The sequence below is a fragment of the Amblyomma americanum genome, chromosome 3 (assembly GCF_052857255.1).
Source record: "Amblyomma americanum isolate KBUSLIRL-KWMA chromosome 3, ASM5285725v1, whole genome shotgun sequence".
NCBI classification, from domain to species: Eukaryota; Metazoa; Arthropoda; class Arachnida; order Ixodida; family Ixodidae; genus Amblyomma; species Amblyomma americanum.
This window is the reverse complement of record NC_135499.1, coordinates 176,861,129-176,881,441: the sequence shown is the minus strand read 5'-3', so window position 1 is coordinate 176,881,441 and position 20,313 is coordinate 176,861,129. Positions and strand designations below refer to the sequence as shown.

At 42.3% G+C, this 20,313-nt stretch overlaps 1 protein-coding gene across 11 annotated transcripts in view; it reads left to right on the top strand.

The window, feature by feature from the left end:
- The window catches only part of LOC144125504 (choline-phosphate cytidylyltransferase A-like), a 30,323-nt gene extending 12,534 nt beyond the window's left edge, over positions 1 to 17,789 (top strand). For 5 of the 11 annotated variants that reach the window (XM_077658951.1, XM_077658952.1, XM_077658950.1 and 2 more), the window contains 2 exons: positions 5,815 to 5,982; positions 7,633 to 9,610. In XM_077658951.1, coding sequence (XP_077515077.1) covers positions 5,815 to 5,982; positions 7,633 to 8,946 — 1,482 coding nt within the window. In that variant the 3' untranslated portion in view covers positions 8,947 to 9,610. Of the gene's footprint in view, positions 1 to 5,814; positions 5,983 to 7,632; positions 9,611 to 16,391 lie in introns of those variants that run through there. The other 6 variants (XM_077658958.1, XM_077658959.1, XM_077658956.1 and 3 more) reach the window with 2 other exon arrangements.
- The last annotated feature ends 2,524 nt before the right edge of the window (positions 17,790 to 20,313 follow it).

Sequence of the window (20,313 nt, the reverse complement as noted above, 5' to 3'; positions counted from 1 at the left end):
TAAAAGCCAGCAAATATAGCATACAGCTCTACTCTTTCCAAATAAATTGATACCTGGCTCATTTCAATTGTCCAAGACAAACCAGCGAAAACGCCCTTAAGGCAGAGACCGTATTTGAAAAACATGAACAGAGATAGAGGCCAGAAGTCTGTGTGCACTTATCTACAAGGTTGCAGGAAATCAAGTCGCGAGAAAATTCCTGTAGCTCTGGCTGCACTGATATGATGCAAGCTTGAGAGGTATCAAAGGAAAGGGCGCGAAACGAGAGCTTTCAAGCAGTAGCAAAACGATGGTGATGGAAGAGCAGATTCAGAATTGCAATTGCATGAACTGCAACGTGATTTTAGAATCTAGCACTTTGTTTTTCAGAAACGGGACTTCCTAAGTAAGCAATTTTTTTGTACTTTGAGATCGTTTTGAGCCTGTATATTTTGCAGAGATATAGTTTGAAGTATATTTAGTCCTAAAAATTGTTATTCCAAAAATCGACTTTTTCGCGATTTTTTTGGCAATCTCAAGATTTGCGTCTCCCTTCTAAAACTGTCGCTGTGAACAGGGCTATTTTTCCAGAACTAGCATGCCTTAGAGGCCCTTAGTTTCTGTGGCTATGCCCACAGTGCTGGAGGCTATACTGGAGGGGTGCTGGAGGCCATAGAGTTACTACCTAACAAAATGCATTTCCTTGGCAACATGTGACTGTCCTGAAGCTAGTCCAGCAATGCTTTGCATTGATGTTAAACTTCATTCAGGGTAACCTAACGCTAGACCTGCTTTTTCTGCTTCAGCACTTGGCGAGTGCTTCCAAGAATGAATCCTAGTGGGGATTTTATGGTTTACGGGGGTTTTAACATCCCGAAGCGACTCAGGCTATGAGGGACACCGTAGTGGACGACTCCGGAAATTTTGAACGTCTGGGGTTTTTAAACTTGCACTGACATCACACAGTACACGGGCCTCTAGAATTTCGCCTCTATCGAAATTTGACCGCCGTGGCTGGGATTGAACCCACGTCTTTCGGGTCAGCAGCTGAGCGCTACACTGAGCCACCGTTGTGGCCCCAAGCTCGGATTGGCATTAGAATATGGGCCTTACTCTTGGCATTTAAACATACCAGCACAATGGTAGCTTTTGGTCGCCGTAAAGTTTGCAGCGAGTTTTTGTCGTTACCAGTTGTACAATATTTGTGATGAGATTTTAGTTGCTCTCAGAACGAAGTGCAAGTGGATGAGTTGTTTTGCTGCTGACTGAAAACTCGCTTGATTTGTGTTATTCTTTGCTTGGACACATTGTTTTTTTTTGCATGCGGGATTTTTACTGTGGTCTAGATTGGCTGCATTCCTTGCTCACCTTAACTATGTTTCTAGCAATTACTGTATTAGGGACGCTTTGCAAGGGTTTGCATTATTATTAGCTGAGCGAAGCACAGATTACAGATTGCCCATCGGTCACTCTCGATCAGTGAAGGCAGCGCACATCTTCAGCCATGTAGGTTGTGGTGCTCTTTTTTTGGCAGTGGACAAAACGTCTGGGAAATTTTGTTCCGATATTCCCAATGCACCTTACACCTATTTTGTTTTTTCTTTGCATCTTAGACCTTGCATTTAAGTTTGCTAAGGCTGCACTATTATTGATGTGACATAGGTATGAAGCTATTGCTCTCAATATGTGAAACACACCACCATAACACCACCATCACACCATCAAGTCATTTGACACTTCCCATAAGCTCTCTGCTCTTCACCTTTTATTGTTTCGGAGGGCTTCTCGAAAGTCTCTTGACCCACTTTGCTACGAGAAAGCTGTCTTGCGACATTTATTGTTGATTGGAGAGTTTTGCTATGCATTTATTTTGCTCTGGAAAGCTGCCTTGGGCAGCTGAGGTCATTGCAGGTGCAGATATGGTATCTTGAATAGATTGGACGTGAGCACGCTTCAGGTGACAGATTTCTTCCTCTCTCGTTAGGCCAGTTCTGCTAGCAGTGTCCTTGCTGCTGCCTTGGCCAAGGTTGTGACCTTCAATTCAGCAGTTGTATAATTTGTCACTCAAACCGGAAATTAAAAAGTTGAGATTAATTAATCTTAGTTACTCATTCATATTGAATAGCCCTCAACCACAAAAATAATGCCTGCTTTGCCTTAAATCCACCTGCATAAAGCACACCAGTGTATCTTTCAGGAATTTTAAGAGAAAAATTTGTGTTGAATAATCTGAAACATCCAGTATAATAGATAAAAAAACTATAATAGATTAAATACTGCTACCTTGCTTTACTTGGGGTTTAGTTGTCGTTATTGCTAAACGTCTTCCATTTGCTTGCTGTCTTGGTGCTTGAAGCAGATGTACTCACAATGTTAGTTTTTTTATGATGTATGATGCTCGCAGCATTTCTTCATATTAGAGCGGTAACTAAGTCTAAGGTGTAGTATATAATGGTGCACATAGTTCGTGGCCCAGTCATGAGTTGCTGTGTTTCTGTGATCACAAGAAAAGCACAAAGCGAGCAAGTCGTCACCCAAGTCCATTGATTGACTGTTTTATGACTTCGGTCACTCGTGGACAGCAGTGCTTTTAAGTTAGCAGGCCAAGCAACTAGAAAAGCACCCCTGCTGTATTGCAACTCTGTTCAGGTGTGTTCAGAACATACCTAGTGCCAGGAAACATTTGTTGCATGGTAGTTTCTTGGTAGTTTCTTTTTATGTTCAGTAGGCATGTGCGAATAGCATTTTTTCGAAATTGCATCGATTACGAATAGTTTTGCTCCTGGTATCGAATCAGACACGAATAGTTTAGCTATAAACTGATTCGAATATGAATCGAATAATGAAAGAACCTAATCGAAAACAAATCAAATATTTTTAGATTACTACCTGCTTGTAAGAATATTCATACAAAAATAATATTTATGATAAAAAAAAGAGCGATGAGCTGGTGGCAGCACTGCAACTCGTGGAGTTTACGCCTTGCCTCATTCAAACTTGCCTGATTCAAACAAAACACTTGAAATCGCATTCTGTTTATTTTGGTGGCCGAATTTCGATGGAGGCGAAATTCTAGAGGTGCGTGTACTGTGCGATGTTAGTGCACATTAAAGAACCCCAGGTGGTCGAAATTTCCGTAGCACTTCATTACAGCATCCCTCATAGCCCGAGTCACTTTGGGACGTTAGAGCAGCTATAAACCATTTTGAATATTTTTTAGTATGCACTATTTGATTTGTCCAGCAAATTGAATAGGAGGATGTTCGATTCGATATTAGAAAATTTTGAATATTCGCACACCTGTAATGACCAGGCGTCAGCTGTTAATGTTTACTATGGAGTCTTTAAATTGTCACCTGCAGCTGCGACATTGAGGGATTGTGCCAGGTGTGGCAGGAAAGGGCAGCAGGCTGCAACAGCTTTTGTTTCACTATCACCTCCAGCCATGTGATCCTGCTTTGTTCGGAGGCATTGTGATGGCGCCTTTGATGGTGTCGGCTGTTTTTGTAGGAACTACATATCTTGTTTTCGGTGCATTCTGTTCAACTCAGTGCAAGTGAATGGAGGGTGCAATCATGTGCGTTCCATGTGCACTAACTTCCTCTCTCATTCTGTATAGTATGGGTGGAAGGGGAAGGGGGGGGGGGGTTCTGCTTTCCAGATAAAGCAAGCCTGTTACAAGTGCAGTGCTGCCTGTTGTGCTTGGCCTGTGGAAAATATTGGGACAAAATACTCTGCCACTTGTGTGCATATTTCCTGGTCACAGCTCAGGGCGCAGGTCGGGTGTGAGGGTGTTACTTTCTTAAAGCCCCTCTCCTGACTTTATTTAGGACCAGCTTCAAACACTTTACAGGCACTGTGACAAATGATATTCCCTTCTTATGCTTGTTAAAAGCGCTGGACCTTTCTGTTGCTGACATTGTTTTATTATTACTTTTTTGTCAGTGTTAAATTTTTTTGGAGTCTGAAAAGCGATATCAAACCATTTCTTCTGATAAGCTACTGATATTCTGGGGCCTTCGTAGGCTATCCTAATTTGTGAAGGGCTTTCTCTTCCTATTTTTTTTATTATATTAATGCATATCAATTTTTGGTGTGTAGTGCAAGTATAATGTAGTAAACCAACTTATCATTTGTTAAAGGGCTGCTGAAGATGTTTGTTGGCACAGGCTTATACTTTTGTCCATCTCTCGCCATCCTGTGCATCTTTTATTACCACACCTTCTAAAAGCTTACTTACGTAATTTTTCTTCCCATTGATGAAGTGACAACTTCAAAACCCTGTAACTCATTTTCTCTGATAGGCAGGATAACTTTACCCTTATCGCTTAACTTGTTGTCGAAATAACCAGTGGCATGCATTCTAGCAAATTCCCTGCAGCAAAATTTCTTGGAAGCTCTCGGCAAAAATTTGCACATCATATTGCATAAGTGCGCAAGGACGTGCTTTACATAAAATTCAATGACATACTTGGAATCAGCATGCAAAAATACATGTTCCTTGAAGATTTGATAAATGTGACTTCATTAATAAAAATTTTTTTTTCTGAGACCCTTTTTCCCCCAAGAACTGCAGTTCTTCAAATGCAAAGCAAACTTACACATAGTGCTGCACAAATGTTAACAGAAATGATAGTGGCCAGATTTTCTGCTCCCAGGGCAAAATCCTCTGTCACCAGAAGGATAAGAGGATCATGGTCAGACAGCATTGTGTAAAGATAAACAAAAAAATAACTGGGTAACAGTAGCATAAGATTGGCTGAGGGTTGCATGAGTTGCACATGGTGTGTGCATGCTGGAAATGCCTAGAAGATGAGGAAAGCCAAAGAAACGATCACTTGACCATCTTGAAGTGGTTTAGGATCTTTCTAAATGGGCAACTGTGGCGATTTTTGTTATGGTTTACGCATTTGAATGAAACGTTTACTGCGCATTCTCTTCCCTAGCTTGGTCATTTGTGCCAAATTATGCAATCCTGCAGGGTATTTGTGTGTACGCGTGCGTGCATGCGTGCAAATTTGTTCTACAGCTGCTGTTTTTGTGACTTCACTTCAGCCAGTTTCTGAGGGCAACAGTGCATTTGCTACATCATTGACCTACCTGAACGTTGATTTTCACTCCCCGCTTGCTGCACGAGAACTCAGATCTCTGTTACGTCATACTGAACATCTCATGAATGTAGTCATTGCTTGCAGTTGCATGTTTAGCCACTGGAAGTGTGTGTGGGAATTGTTACAGTAATGTTTTTGCCAGGTATTTGACATTTTATAAGTAAATCAGATATCTATTTATTACAAAATATTTGAACATAATATGGTTACTACACCTGAATCTTTTTTTTTTCTCTTGGTGGAGCTCTTGGTGTTTTCATCACCAGTGTTCTGTGGTGTTTTTGAACTTGCACCCAGTTCCATTTTTAAATTGTCATTTTTGTTGTTGTGAGTGCACTACATTTTTGCATAATCAGCTGAGTTTTCTGGATGTACATCCAGTCCAAATGTACACATCCATGCACATTCTTTGTTTTAGTTTTAATATGATGGCAAGAATTGTTCGCCCTTTCACTTGCTCCCGCTTCTCCTATTTGAAGGAACAGGAAATGTTTGGTGTTAAACCTAATTTTCAAGGCCAGCTTTGCAGAATATTCATGTTTGGTTAATATAAAAAACTTCACAGTTCACACTTTGTGGAGCAATAAAGGGTTTTGTAGTGGTACACTGCATCCAGTCTGAACCTTCTAGAGCAATGCCACATTTGTTCCCCTTTGTGTTAAGTATTTTACTAGGTGTTGCCTTCCCTATGCATAGCTTCTTTTTCCTTTTTTTTTACTTCCAGGAAAAAAAGTTCCTGTTACAAAACAAGATGGACGAGTTGAAAGACAAGAGCAAGCAGCTAGTGGAGAACTTCGAAGGAAAGAGGCATGAACTGATCCAAAAGTGGGAGGAGAAGTCAAGGGAATTCATCTTCAACTTCCTTGAGCTGTTTGGTCGGGAAGGAAGACTGGTAAGTTTGTGTCAAACCCTTTCCTTTGTATCATATGATGGTCTTGCATCCTTTGTGAGAGCAGCATTAAAACTTGGGAAACTCGGCCACATTGAATGAGATCCTTCTGTCATTTATGACATTCATTGCATTTTGAGACTGTCGGTGGCGTAGTGCAAATGGCTTGCACATTTAGGAGTACTGTCTGATTGTGTTGTTGATGAGCATAAACATGCTGCCCAGTGGCGCACAAAGTGCCTTCTCTAATGCTGTGCAACAGTCGTTTCTGGTCCTGCAATCAGATAAAGTGAGACTGCATTTTTGGTATTGAAATTGACTTGAGCCGTGCATTATCAGCCTGAAGAGGCTACATGTGCGATGTCATTATTGAGTCGGCAATTTTAGCCTGCCTTGGAAAAGCACGTAGTAGTTGCCAGGAACGTACAAGGATTGAGCAGCTTACTGGCAAGGACGAATTTGGGGAAAAAAAAAAGAGAAAAAATTCTCTGCAATGAGTTTTCAGCACAGGTTTTCAGCACTTGGCTACATTACTATACAAAAGCCTTTAAATACTATAGCCACAGAAAGAAGAATAATTGCAGTTGCTTGATTTCAGCATCTAAAGGTGCTAGTTGTTGTATGCCTCAATATACACATATTACATTATGCATGGAGCTTTCACTGTCTGTTGTTCGGATACGGCATTACTTTTCACTTTACAAGTTAAGCCGATTGGCCTAGTCGGTGCTTCTGGATTTTACAGCACCACAGATTATTCGAGATGGCACATATATTTGTTAGGGACTAGGTAATGTCTGCTGCTGTTGAATGCTTGGCATTAGATGCCAACTTAAAACATTTCATTGCTCTTGAGGCTTTAGTACACTCTGGATTTAGCCTTAGTTTACCTTCTTTGCAAGTGACTGTTAACTAGTATATAATTTCTAGTGGCACGTCAGCCCTTCATCAGTTTATCACAGATGGGGCTGCTTTGAGTCGAGGATATAAGGCACAGGATATAAATTTTTGTATGTGTAGTATGAACTCACTTGATCACAGAAACAAATATGAGATGGTTTTACGGCACTGGAAAGCATGGCGGTGCTCATGGTACCTCAGAAAGAAAAGAAAAGAAGACACCACTGTTTGCTAGAACCTGCGTATCACATTGCTTGGTTGCTGCAGTTTGAAACAGCCTGTTTTAATGGCCCACCAAGTTGCAAGTAGCTGTTGTAATCTTATGATATGTTTAATTTGCTTATTTGAATAACTTGATTTTTGGACATCCTCTTGAAATACTTGGTGAGCTCACTGACAGTTGTTCTGTGGGCATGGCCTTGTGTCCATCTCTTTTTGTTGAGTTCTTTGGTTTGGTTGCTGTTCGGCCACCGTTTGTGGTGACTAACGTGGACCTCTTTGTCTTTTTTAGTTTTTTTTTCTTGGCCTTTATCCCAAGAAGAAACTTCCTTTAGTACTTGCACCTGCTGGAATTCATTTGAAGTTGTACGCATTACATTTGGATTGACTCGAAATCGTTCTGAGAGGAAGCAGCATTGCTGCGCTCGTGTTTTCACTGACAACGCACAGCAGCAGCTGGAGAGGAGGAGCAGCGAACTGTGGGGGGCCGGTCAACTCGCTGAGAGGGCGCTGTCTCTGTTTTTGCCCTCGTAGGACACAGACCCCAGCGACATTCCCTTGTTGGACCCGGATGCCGAAGGTTTCCCTCCGGGTGCCTCTCTGCATTATATGGAAATTTCCAATTTGTTTCGGCCACCTGCCAAGATGAGAACCAGGCGGCCATTGTCTCGGGATGCTTCGCCTTACAGACCAAGCTCGCCCAATTACTGCGGAACGCCTCCCCGTTCCACCACACCGCCACCAGTGCTTGCTGAGCTGGAGTTGATCATGAGCAGCAGCAACCAGCACACCGACCGCACGAGTCCAACTGGCACATCTAGGGCCAAGAGCGACATGGACATCTTCTGTAAACACAAAACCCCAGATGGGGCCACTAAAGTGGGGAGCAGATCCTCGGAAAGCGTACATGCATCTAAGCTGCACATCCTGCCTCGTCCAGCTAAACTGGTGAGCGACCAAATACCAGAGGACACTACTGCAAGATCGGAAGAAAGCGCTGATGCTGTTGCTTGTCAGAAACGCACTCATCAGGAGCTGACTTCGCATTCATTACAGGACACTACTTTACTGGGCAGTATGTCCAAGACCTCACCTGAGTTTAATGTCAAGGCTCCCTCGCACAGCATTTCGGATGAAGAGGTTGGTGCCAGCACTGTTCCTCCTGTGAGTGACTCTCAAGGGGCCTCTTCTGCTGTGCCCATCCACAAAGCTGCCTCTGTGGGTACTCCTTGTTCAAGCCCCATGAAAGTGGTTGTAAAGGAGGAAGGTGCAGATGGCCTCATGCTTCCTGGCCATAATGTGAACGCTGAGCAAACAGGTGTCAGCAGCACAGAGCAAGCATTGCATGGGCTGCAGCAGAACACAACAGATTTTTACGTTTCATACAGTAACCCCGTGCCTGTAGTAACTGATGGTGGTAAATCGGAAGTGGTGGTGACCAAGCAGGTCCCAAACGGCTTGAATCACGAACACACTGAATCTTCTGGGATGCAGGCTTTTCCTGCTGAAGACAGCACAACAGTTGGCGTTCAGCTGCTTAGCACCTCCAACCTCACTGGTGCTGAACAGGGGTGTGCTGCTCCACGACAGGGCGTTACAGACTTCTACATATCTTACTCAAATCCCACAGAACTGGAAACTGACGGTAGCTCAGTGGTTCAAGAAGGGCCTGGCCATGCTGGATCTATTGATGCGGTAGAAAAACAGGAACCGCAAGCGCTGGTTGAGTGGAACTGTCAACCATCGGGGACACAGATTACTCCTGTACCAGACACGGAGTCTGACGGTGAAACTCAAGGAGCACAAACTTCATCATCAGTGCCCACTGAAATGAAAGAGAAGAATTGAGAAACAGCTTGGAGTGCAGTTTAGCCTAGGATTTTTGTACTGTACCTGATTTTTTACCGTACTTATTTCATTGCTTGATAGACAATACTCAAGAGTGCAATGCACTGTATGGAATAACTCCACAAATATTTCGTGTGGTGTGTTTGGAGCGCGTGTTAGCGGAACATTCTCGACGCTGAACATGATTTGCCAGAACATGCCTTGTCACTGTGATCCGTTCCCTTCATCGTTGCATTCCTGCATTTCTTTACATTCCTTCGAGTGCAATATTCAGGGCTTTTTCTTTTCTCACGTTTGGCTAGAAGCTACTTACTGTCACTGTTCTATTTATGGGTTATGCTATTGACATATTCTTTTTCACTGCAGTCTAGTTGCGAATTAGCTATGGCAGAATTGAAGGAATGAGACGTGCCCTCATGTGCTTCTTTGACTTTGGACAAGAATTTTGCGTTTGCATTCTGCGGCTCAAAATCTAAAATGTGACCTCCTCGAAAGTGTGCCCCCCTTTTGTTTCTTCAAATTCATTGCAGTTAGGTGGCAAGGATGAGCAGAGCAGTGGTCATGAAAAGGCACAGCCGTCCACCGTCTTACCGTGATCGAGCTATGCTCAAGTACTCTTTCTTGCGTTGTATGTGAAAATAAAGCCTGCAGTAGTGCATCCTTAGCTCTCTGTTATGGTCTTAATAATTATCTTGAAGACATGCTTCGCACAAGAAATTGCTTCCGGTTGTATGTGTAGCCTACAAAGCAAATTAACATGCACGGTTTTGTTTTTTCTCTAACTGTGCAAACAGTAATTCGTCTAACCTCGTGTTTGAGCAATAAATCATTGCTAGTCTGACTGTAGTGTCTGAGTGCAGTGACTTAACTTGCAGTTCCCGTATTTTCTTTTCCACGTCCTTGTATCATTATTACTGCTCTGAACCTCACTACATTTAGCATGATGATGATAATGAAATAGCTTTATTGGCACCCATCAAGGAGCATGCCACTCTGCCTTTGGCACTGGTACAGATGGAGCTCAGCTTTATCTTATGATGTTCAGCTGCTTTTGCATGCATTTTGGAAGGTTTTTATGCTGATGTGTTGCTTTGATCTTTCTCTAGTGCCTTGGTTTTAGGTTTCAATGATCATTTCTTTGTATTTTGTTTTTATGTTTTATTAACTAGTACTGTTATTCCAATATTTTGTGCTGATGTATTGTGTGATGAACGCACACTTGTCTTGTGCAAATGAATCTTGCGGCTCTGAAATTGACGTACTACTTTAGGTCACCTGTTAATCTGACAGTAATCAGGCTCACAAAACAGGTTTACCTAGTCCTTGAGACTGCTTTGTTATCAGGACTTCTCCTTTGCAGAGCATCTCATCCAGATTAAGCTAGCAAGCATTCGGTCTTTATGAATAAAATTTGAAATTAGTTATTGAATCAGTAACCTTGTGTGGGCAAGGTGGTGTCTGCTTGCATCTACAGAGGGCTTAGAAATATTCTAGTCTGTGGGTAATGTGCGGTTCAGCTCTGTGGTGATTCATAAGTCACAGAAAAATTAAAAATTGAATAACTTGAGTATAGAAGTAGCATGGTGCTGTTTTCACAGAGAAGCACGGACAAACGTTTTTTTTTAAATAGTTTTTGCTGCCAGCATATTTACATTTGTTATTGAAAGGTATTGAAAGGTGGCGCTGTAGCATGATAGATGTTATTAGCACCACATTTTTTTTTAAGCGAGATTTATTGCCTCAGGGCATCAGTGATGGGTGAAGGTGTGATGAAGGATGTAGTTGTGATTAAATTAATGGGAAAAGGTTAGCTGATTTGATGAAGTCCAGTAGAGAACGATGGTACAGTCCCTGCATCCAGGCAATATATGAAGCAGGGTTGCTTGGTGAAAGACCTGCTACCTTCAGGTGCCGGATCCTTGTAGGCTTGAGAGCTGGGCAGTCCCACAGTAAGTGATGAATGTCAGCTTCAATGTCCTCGTGTTTACATATCAGACACCCAGGCCGAGGAAATAAATCTCTGTACTGAGGTCACTTCTGAGTGATAGCAGGTGTGAGGGCAACCCCGACCCGGATCCTCCTAAGCGCGACCTCCTCTGCACGGGTAAGACTCCGAGGGAGGGTTACCGCACACGGAGGGATGTGAGAGCACGTGTGCGGCACTGGAGGAGTTTCTTTCTTGATGAAAGGAGGGTGACGTTGTCCAAATGAAGGAGTCAAGGCAATGATGAGCCTGGGGTCGTGAGGCGGGTCGCTGAATCTGCCTGGCTTTGAGAGGTCAGCATATCCTGTGGGACCCACTCAATGATTTGCTGCAGGATGCGTGCCGCTAGACGATGGATGTCTTGACAGATTTCTTTGGTGCGACTGACGCAACGTAGTAGGCGCATGACATGAAGGGCGTCCTTGCGAATGACAATGTGGGCCGTAGGTAGCATGGGAACGGTGACCACAGAGCAAAGTGCTTCTTGAATTGCAAGCATCTCTGCACAGAAGGAGGAAGGAGGTTCCGAGAGGCGAAACCTGGACGTTTTGTTCAGCGCAGGTTTGCAAGGACAGTAGACTGCCGTTGTAGTTTCGCAGGCCTGAATGCTTGCGTCAACGTACATAACGATGGAGCCGTGTGGCAGATTGGCATCTTGTTCTGTAATTCGGTCGAGAAATTACGATGCCGAGTGGATAGGTGATGGCCGACATAGATCAGTGTGTTTGTTGTCGCTTAGCTGTACAAAACGCCAGGGAGGGAGAACTGGCGGGGGCGGCTGCAGAATGGTGTGCAATGAAGCATATGCCCTGAGTGCACACGTTGTGTGTGTAAGGTTAGACTTAAGCCGGCGAGCATCGCGTCGTTGCTGCACCAGCTCATCTAGAGTATTCAGCTGCGCATGTTCTTGGAGCGCCACGATCGGGGTGATGCGGGGAAGGCAAGTGATAACCCTCATTGCCTAATGAATTAAAATGGCAGTTTTATTTTTTTTTCACACTTCTCTTTACTCTCATGAACTTTTAGTCCTGCTGACACAACTGAAGCGCCACGTTTCGGTAGCAATGTAACTGTTGTGTTGAGAAAGTTTTTTTGCTAGTAAAAGTAATTGTCATGTTTTCTGCTGCTGTCTGTACTTTTTGAATTTTTGCATTCTTATTTTCTGTAACTTTTGGATCACCTTGTATACGTTCCTCCGCGATTTGTTACTGATGCTGAATGTACTCCTTCACCCATCCTATATATTTTACATGGGAGTTGGAAAAGCGCAGGTTTCAATACTTAGGACACTTCGGCTCTCTGTCTATAGTATATATTTAATTTGGCATTTGAGAGTAGGCTAGTCATGGAATTTATTTATTCTATACATATTTATTTACTTCTGACTCGTAATAATGTTTTATTTTGATGCTGGCTAAATAAATAAACTGCAGGAATGAATTTTACACCGTGCAGAATGTTTTTATTTGGTTGCTTCTCAAAGTTTCAGTAATGAGTACTACAGACTTTGAGTGGTTGGCTTGGGATGAGAACTTCATTACATTATTAAAAAGAAAATGTTTTCTCTCTTAGTGATAATGGGAACTTTTCTTGACAACTTCAGTAGCTAATATTTTTTATAATTAAAGATTCATTTTTTAAGGACCTGACAGGCTTTGCTTTGAAGTCTTAAATTCAAAGCATGGTAGATTTTGTTGTGTGGTCGATCCCAGATATATCGAACCCGGATATATAGAATTATTGCATATATCAAACTGTCCTAATGTCCCCTTGAAAATCCTCTGCAAAAGTATAGCAGTGTTGTTTTGCCGTTCGATAAACACTCTTGTTTGACACTCAACATTTCGAACTGTGCACCGTGCACCTGCAAATGGGGCTTCTCCTAATAGCACTGCCGTGATCACTCTTCACATACAAAGCCTGTTTGGCTGCGCCTGCTAGTGGCGTCAGCGCTGCAAAACCGCTTGACGAAGTGAATGCGGGGTGTGCTTGAGGGTGGCCTTCGGTGTGGTGCGCTTATTTTTCACGCAATACGGCTGTCGTGTGGGGAAGCCAGTGTTGGGTGTTCCGGTTGTGATGCAGTGAAGCCAGCCTTGCTGACTAAAAGCTTGTGGTGGCTTTCGCTTGGTCTGCTTCACTGCTGAAGGCGACGCAAAATCAACTGTACCGTAACTTTTAATTGAGATGTTATTGCATTTATAGTGTACTGGTAACAGTCTTTTTTACATCTGATTTACGGTGGAACAGGCACGTTAACTATATTGGAAATAGGGCGGCATCAGTTTTGGGTTTCTTGAGGAGGAATTTCAGTCATCTTCCGAGTAACTTAAAAACCCAGCTCTACTTCAGTTATGTTCGACCAATACTTGAGTATGCATGTGTTTGTTGGGATCCTCACACAGCTGAGCTTATAGTCAAATTAGAAAAAATCCAGAACAGGGCAGTCAGATTTGTTCTTGGGAATTACAACTGGAAACTTAGCATGACAGAAAGTAAACATGAACTTCAATGGCAAGAGCTAAAGGATCATAAAAGAAATGCTAGATTAAAATTTTTCTATAACATTTATTACTCTAAAATGGGCATCAACTGCGAAAAGTATATCCAGGCACCAAATTATATATCGAAGCGACTGGACCATGATTTGAAGGTCAGGGAATTTTCTTGTAGGGGTGACGTCTTGCGTTACTCTTTTTTTGTTAGAACTGTGCGAGAATGGAACAGTTTGCCATCAAGCACTGTGTATATTTCGATGAACAATGCTTTTTACCATGCATTGAAATAATGTGTAAAGTGACAGTTAACGTTTGTAGCCCCCTGGTGTAATGCCCTACGGGCGATGCAAGTATCAAATAAATAAAATAAAAACAGACCCCTTGTGATGCGTGGTAGCTTCTCCCAAAGCATCATCTGCTGCAGCTGTGATGCAAAGTGAGCTAGTTGTTGCGACACCCACTGAGTGGTGTGCTTGCCAGTATGCTGATGGGTACTGCGTCCCTGCAGGAAGTATGCCGCTAGTGGTTGCACCATATTCACGCTGCTTCTCGGTTACAGATAAACTTATCTGTTTTATGTTTTTTATACGGAGTTGTCGATATGTATCAAACTGTTTCGCGATCCTTTTCGAGTTTGATATATCCGGGATCGACTGTATTACCAAAAGGCTTGATTTTACCTTCTGTACGTTGAGGCATTATTCAACTTTTGTAGCATAGCTGCCTCTGTTTAGCATTTTCCAGCTTTCAATGCAAATCGCAATTTTGAAGTAATTGTCACATCAGTGTCAGTTGCACAGTTGTGTACTGCTCATGTTTTGGGACAAGCCATTTCAATGCAGCAATAGTGAAGGGATTGATCGCTACTTTGAGCGAGCCTCTCGTGTTTTTTTGCTAGGAGTTAGTGTTTAATTGGCGTCTTTATTTATTTATTTATTTACCCATAGTAACAAGCGTCATTACAGTGAGGGGGGTGTACATAAAAGAAAACGTGACATAAGCAGGGTGAGCAATGAAAACAAGTCAAAATCACACAGCACCACAAAACTTAAAAGTTCATTATAACATAGAAAAGAAAACATCATCGGACATAATACAAGCAGTGTCTGAAGGCGATTTGTTCCAATCACGTATTGTTTTGGGAAAAAAAGACAATCGAAATACATCAGTTTTTGAGGCAATCTCCCGTACTCTGATACTGTGGTTCACGCGGTCAGAGATATAATGAGGTGCCAGTATATATTTCTCTCTTTTAATACCAACAGAACAATGATAAATCGCGTAAAAAAAACTTTGAGTCTCAACTTACGCAAGCAGATTTCCAAGTGCTCCCATTGCAGTCTTTCTTTGCCTTGCTTTGTCAAAGCAGCAGTGGTCAGATGAAAAACTCGTGCGAGTCTTTTCAGAGGCTTATTCATTGTATTGTACTTTGTCATCAGTAAACATATTCGTCTGCTTAGTTGGAGCTCGTCTTGATATTTACGAGAGCTCATCGGCACAGTGCAGAGTAAGTCCTGTTACTTCGTGTTAATTATTAAGGAGCACTTGTGTCATAAAGAAAATTTGGAAAAGGCCATGAACTAGAAACGTTGCTTTGTACTTGAATGTCTTTTTTGCCATGTAATTCTATTCAGAAATAGTGGTTAGACGATGTTCTACTATTTGCATGCTTGTCATTTTGTGTTTTTACATTACTTCTTGGAAAACAGGTTTCTAAGTAGTTTGAGTTCTTATATACATTTAATTTCCCTGTATTATCCAACAGTTTTCTTTGATGTTTACAACCCAGTTTGCTGTGTCTAATTCTGTCATAACTAATTTATTCATTTTAAACTGTGGAATTTGTGAACTTGCAGCATATCTACCTCTTACATTGTGCCTGAGCTCGACAATTCTTGTTGACATTTAAGCATTCAGATGCATGCTTTTTAAAGCTCTTTGAAATCTTTTAGCATCCTTCAACAGTAATGTATGACTATGTCTATACTTTGTCTATATTTGCCTCAACTTCATCTTAGCAGTTCTCTAATGCTTTCATAAACTACGAGGCTTACTGATATTGCATGCCATTGTATATTAGGTTATAGTTGACAGAACATGCACACGCAAGTTTCTGCAAGTACTATTGGAAACAACATAGGTATCGGTCCGAGTAGTGCGGACCCAAATCTGATAATACCAACGAATATGGCCATGCTCTTTATAATGGCAGCTGCTTGCTTTGCTAGGAATTCATTAGCATATTATGTTTGTGACAAATTAGTGGTGCCCTACCATTTGGCTTTGTCTTATCTGGGCTCGACCACTAAGTTCTGCCAGTTCACCTATCGATGCCACAAACTGGATGACAACGTTTGGATGAACACTTTACAGTGTTCTTTCTGCTGCTTTTGGCTGAAGGCATCTGTATCTTCCACAATACTGCAGAAAACTATTGAGATGGAGTATAGGCAAAGTTTTCATGCAGCTCTGGTGCTTTGAGAGGTTTGGCATGTGTGGTAGAGTAATGACCATTGCATATTTCTGCTGTTTTTGGTTTTTCCTGTTAGCTGTCACAGCTTGTGCACTCTAGCGTAAAAAGTGAGGTTTTTTACTGTCTCTGGTAGGCTTAGCCTCTCAAGCCCAGCAATTTAATTTGATTTTAATGTTGGCGGAAGAACTTTTGGGGGTTCAGTTTTGGTAAGGGCAGCTTCTGTGAACTATAAAAGCATGAGAATTTGAGGCTGTGTTTGCTGTTGTAAAAAAATATCAGGTATTGTTTACTGTATTGATTTTTATGATAGGCATGGGAATTGTCCTGGCCATTGACACCTTCGCAAAGCATCAGAGCCAAGATCCTTAACTTTTTGCTGGTGTTTACTCTTGAAACAACTACCAGTTTTCCCTCTGCCTACCAGATTCCATGACTAACCACCACTGCATGGCCTTCCCTATGCTTTCTTTTTTTCTTTGTGCCCGTGCTTCAGAACCACCTGTGGAATGAGGGCAAGGACAGGCTCAAGAATGCCCTGTCCCCTGGGAGCAGCCCGCCACGAAGCCCTTCTCCGTCCTATGTTCAGGAGGGCCCTGACTCCCCTCCTGCCAAGGCGGTGCGCCTTGGCAGAGGTGCCTCGGCCTTCTGTCATGATTTCTCCGAAGACGAGGATGATGAACCAGAGCTGCACAGCGATGGGCCGCGAGACCTGGCCACTCTGATTAGAGCTTAAAAAATTTTGGAGCAGCAATGAGATTTGAAAATCTCGGCTCTTCATAACTTCCTTGCACTGGCAATCTGTGCCTGCTGCCAGCAGGATGCATACGGCACATCAGCAACAGCTGCAGCAGCAGGCACTCTGACCTCTTTGTAGAAAAGAGCAGTGCACATAAAGCAGAGCCTGCAAAAGTGCACACTTTTGTGTCTTCCTGCTGGGTGCAGCCAAAGTGAGCTTTTACCACTGCCTCTGTCATTGTTCTGTGGCATGGGGGCAGCCACTCTTTGAATTGTATGTGCACGTCCAGTTTACGGCTCAGAAATGGTAGGTCAGAGCTTTGTTATCTCCCTTGTCAGGTGAGAAGCATGACGGCAGGTGGGAGGTTTCAAGAAGCTTCTAGGGTGTTATTTTTGGTAGTTAACAGGTGGCCTCAAAAGCAGAAGGAATGACGTGTTGCCAGGTAACTTTAACAGCCATGCAAAAACGGGAGCCCCCTCCCCCATATACCCTCTTTTTTTATTCAGCAAATGGACTAGTTATGTTGACGGCATGGATTGCATCAGCTGTTATTGACTATATTTATGCTTTTTGTGATGGAAGCAGCAGTTTCGTGGAGTCATTTCGGCCACGAGGACAGGCTACAAGGGAATGGTCCCACATTACATTGCCTCTGGTCTTTGAGCTGTGAATGGCCTGTGTGTTCGAGGATCGCATGCACTATTTATGTTTGCCTGGGTGTGAAGATATACCTGTTATCAGCAAGGGGTCTTGTTTCTTGCACCGTCTTAATAGCGTTACTTTTGAAAATATATTGAAAGTTTGCAGTGATGAGTGCTTTGTGATTGTGTGTGCATAACTGTGTAGGATGTGTTGGTTGTGTGTGTGTAAAGTGTACACCGCAGTTCTCGTGACATTTTTGCGTCTACAAAAACGAGTCAAAGAGAGTGGGAAGGAGCAGCACCGCAAGGGACGTCTTTCTCTACCGTGTATCTTAACATTAACCATTGCTCTAGCTTAGGCATTGAAGGCATTCCAATTTTGATAAAATCAAACTTGACAGTAGGGACACGCCTGCCTGCTGTGAGCAGGTTTCGATGGAGATAAGATGCTGCATAAGCACCAATGTGCTACCATTAGAAAGAGCCATAGGAAATCAAAATTACCCTAAACCTATTTTGTGCCTGATAGCCTGAGAATTAAGTGAAATTTAAAATTCCATGATTAAAAAGGAAAGAAAATGTACCTTGCGCTGACTTGAGTTGGAGATATTGTCCAGTGGGGTGCCTAAAGAAAGGTGTTTGTATTTCGAGCATTTATGTTGAAGTTAATGGGAATTTTCATCCATTCTCCGTGCTCTAATTCTAGTGACTCCCAAACTGCTCTGATGTGTTTTTCATACAATGAGGAGTTTTGAGAGCGAGATTTGAGAAAGGAAGAAAATTGGCACTGAGTGCAGTTTCTCATTGCTTGTAGCAAGTGAGCAAAATTAAACATTTACTTTGGTAGCTCCCACATGACTGCATTCATTGTTTGACCAAGGTAGTCAGGAGATACGTGCTACATCGTTCTTTTAGTAAGTATATGTGCTTGGCACTGCCCTTGTTCAAAGAGTTAAGGTGCAAATGACAGCGTGCGCGCTCTCGCTTTCATTTTGTGTTTGTTTGCTTAGAGAACATTTCTAGGTGCAGCCATTCTTTATTGACGCAGTAGAAAAACAGTGTGCCTTTGAAAACAATATGACTGCATATGTCACATTGTTTCTTGCTATAGTTGCAAAATAATATATTGACAAGTACAATGCGTGCATCCGTGTACATTCAGTCCGAGCAGCTTTTTTTTTTGTCTTTGTGTGAAGCTTAAGTTCTTGTGCAATAGCTTTATCTGTACAGTGGTGTAGATGCCCTGGAAATCTCTTTGCTGTTTGCTAATGCTATGCATGTATAAACTAGAAAAGGCATTTCTATGAAGTTATGATATGGCACGTTGGGTGACGTGGGCTTTTTGCGTGTGAAGCATTTCAGAGCGCTGAGCTCAACTGAGCATGCATGCGCACAGTGTTACTTAGTCACAACTGCTATTTATATTATAGGGGCATTGGATGTGGGTGAGATATTAGTTTTTTCTTTTTCAGAAAAAAAACGTGTCGTAGGTGTTTGTACAAAATTAAAATGTGTCATCTTTCATGCTTTTTATCTAAAAGTGCCAGAATGTTTTTCACAAGTCATTTTTTTGAGTGAAACATGAAATTAGAATCTTGCTTCTTTTTTTTTGTATTTTGCAAGCTATTGGAAATAAAGGTGTCACAGAAATGATCTTACACGTCACATGGGTTTTATTCTTGATCTTGCTTGGGACACTACACAACACCAAACTGTATCAGTATTCATCTGTGGTTCATGTCAACACATAAACTAAATGAATCATCTGCAATCTGTACCAGCACAGAACAAATCGAGCTGTCTGGCTACCCACAAAGATACACTATGCACTTATAGTGGTGTATGACAACCATCTAACTACACAGCTGTAATGATTATGAGGATACATCATGTTCTGGTTGCATGCAAACGGATGGACGCGACATTATCACCCTGGTCTGTGTATTACGCTTACTGTTCATTTCCCGAAACACAGGGTGTGTGTTTGTATTCACTTACTCTATGCGAGAAAAGTTCAGCCTCTGCCTGCTGGCTTCTCAAAGGAGGCGTCAGTGGTGCGTCTAGCTGATGAAAGATGGCATGCATACTACTCACATGTGATACAGAGCCACGTAAATTTGAAAGGACGGGGATACAAATATGCTTTTTTTTACAAGCAGGCTAGTGAGGCTTCACAGCTTGTACAACGTGTATTTTAGCGTGCTAGCATTGCTTGGGAACACACTTGGTTTGCATGGTTGCATATACTGTACACATACTTTGTATTTTTGTTGATGGGCCTAGTTTGCATCTTTTGTGTTTTTCTCTTTCATATAAATTTATGTAGCTCTATACACCCTGCGAATTTCCACTGTTACACATAATGCAAAACGGACACACACATGTACATATATGTATATAGCCATAAAAAAGTGTGAATAAAAATCGCTTGCTCACGACGAGCAGATTCATACTGCAGATAGAGATGCATGTGACATCGCTTTGCCTAAGGTCATGGGTAGCTTGAGTTGATAGCACGGGACAGATGTACATTAGCTAGTATGTACAAGCATCACGCTGCTCTTTGCACAAATATATCGGCTTGCTCATTTTGCACTGTCATGGGGCGCTGTTCATTCAAAGAAGATGGTCTGCTTGTGTGTCTATTTCATACCTTAGTGATTTTACTCTATGCAGGCAGCGGAGCACCCACAATTGTTGTGCCATTCCCGTGGCTACTGCAAAGTACGGACTTCATATTGTGCTTGTTATGTTCCAAGATGTGCTTTCTGCAGTCAGATGACTCTTTTTCACTTCGCAGTTGAAAACATCTCTGGGTGCAGAGAATGGACATCGAGATCAAAAGCAGTGCTAAAGTGTGTCATGCTTTGAAACACACTCGTTCAGTTGTTGGAAATTGATCATGCATGGTGGGTGTTGTTTATTGCCTGCAATGAAATAAGCTTTTCCAACTGGCCATTTGATGTGTGGGCTGTCAGTAGTGCTGCGCCAGTAACTGGGTGGCCCCAATTGAAGCCATGAATCTTGCGTGCACTTGG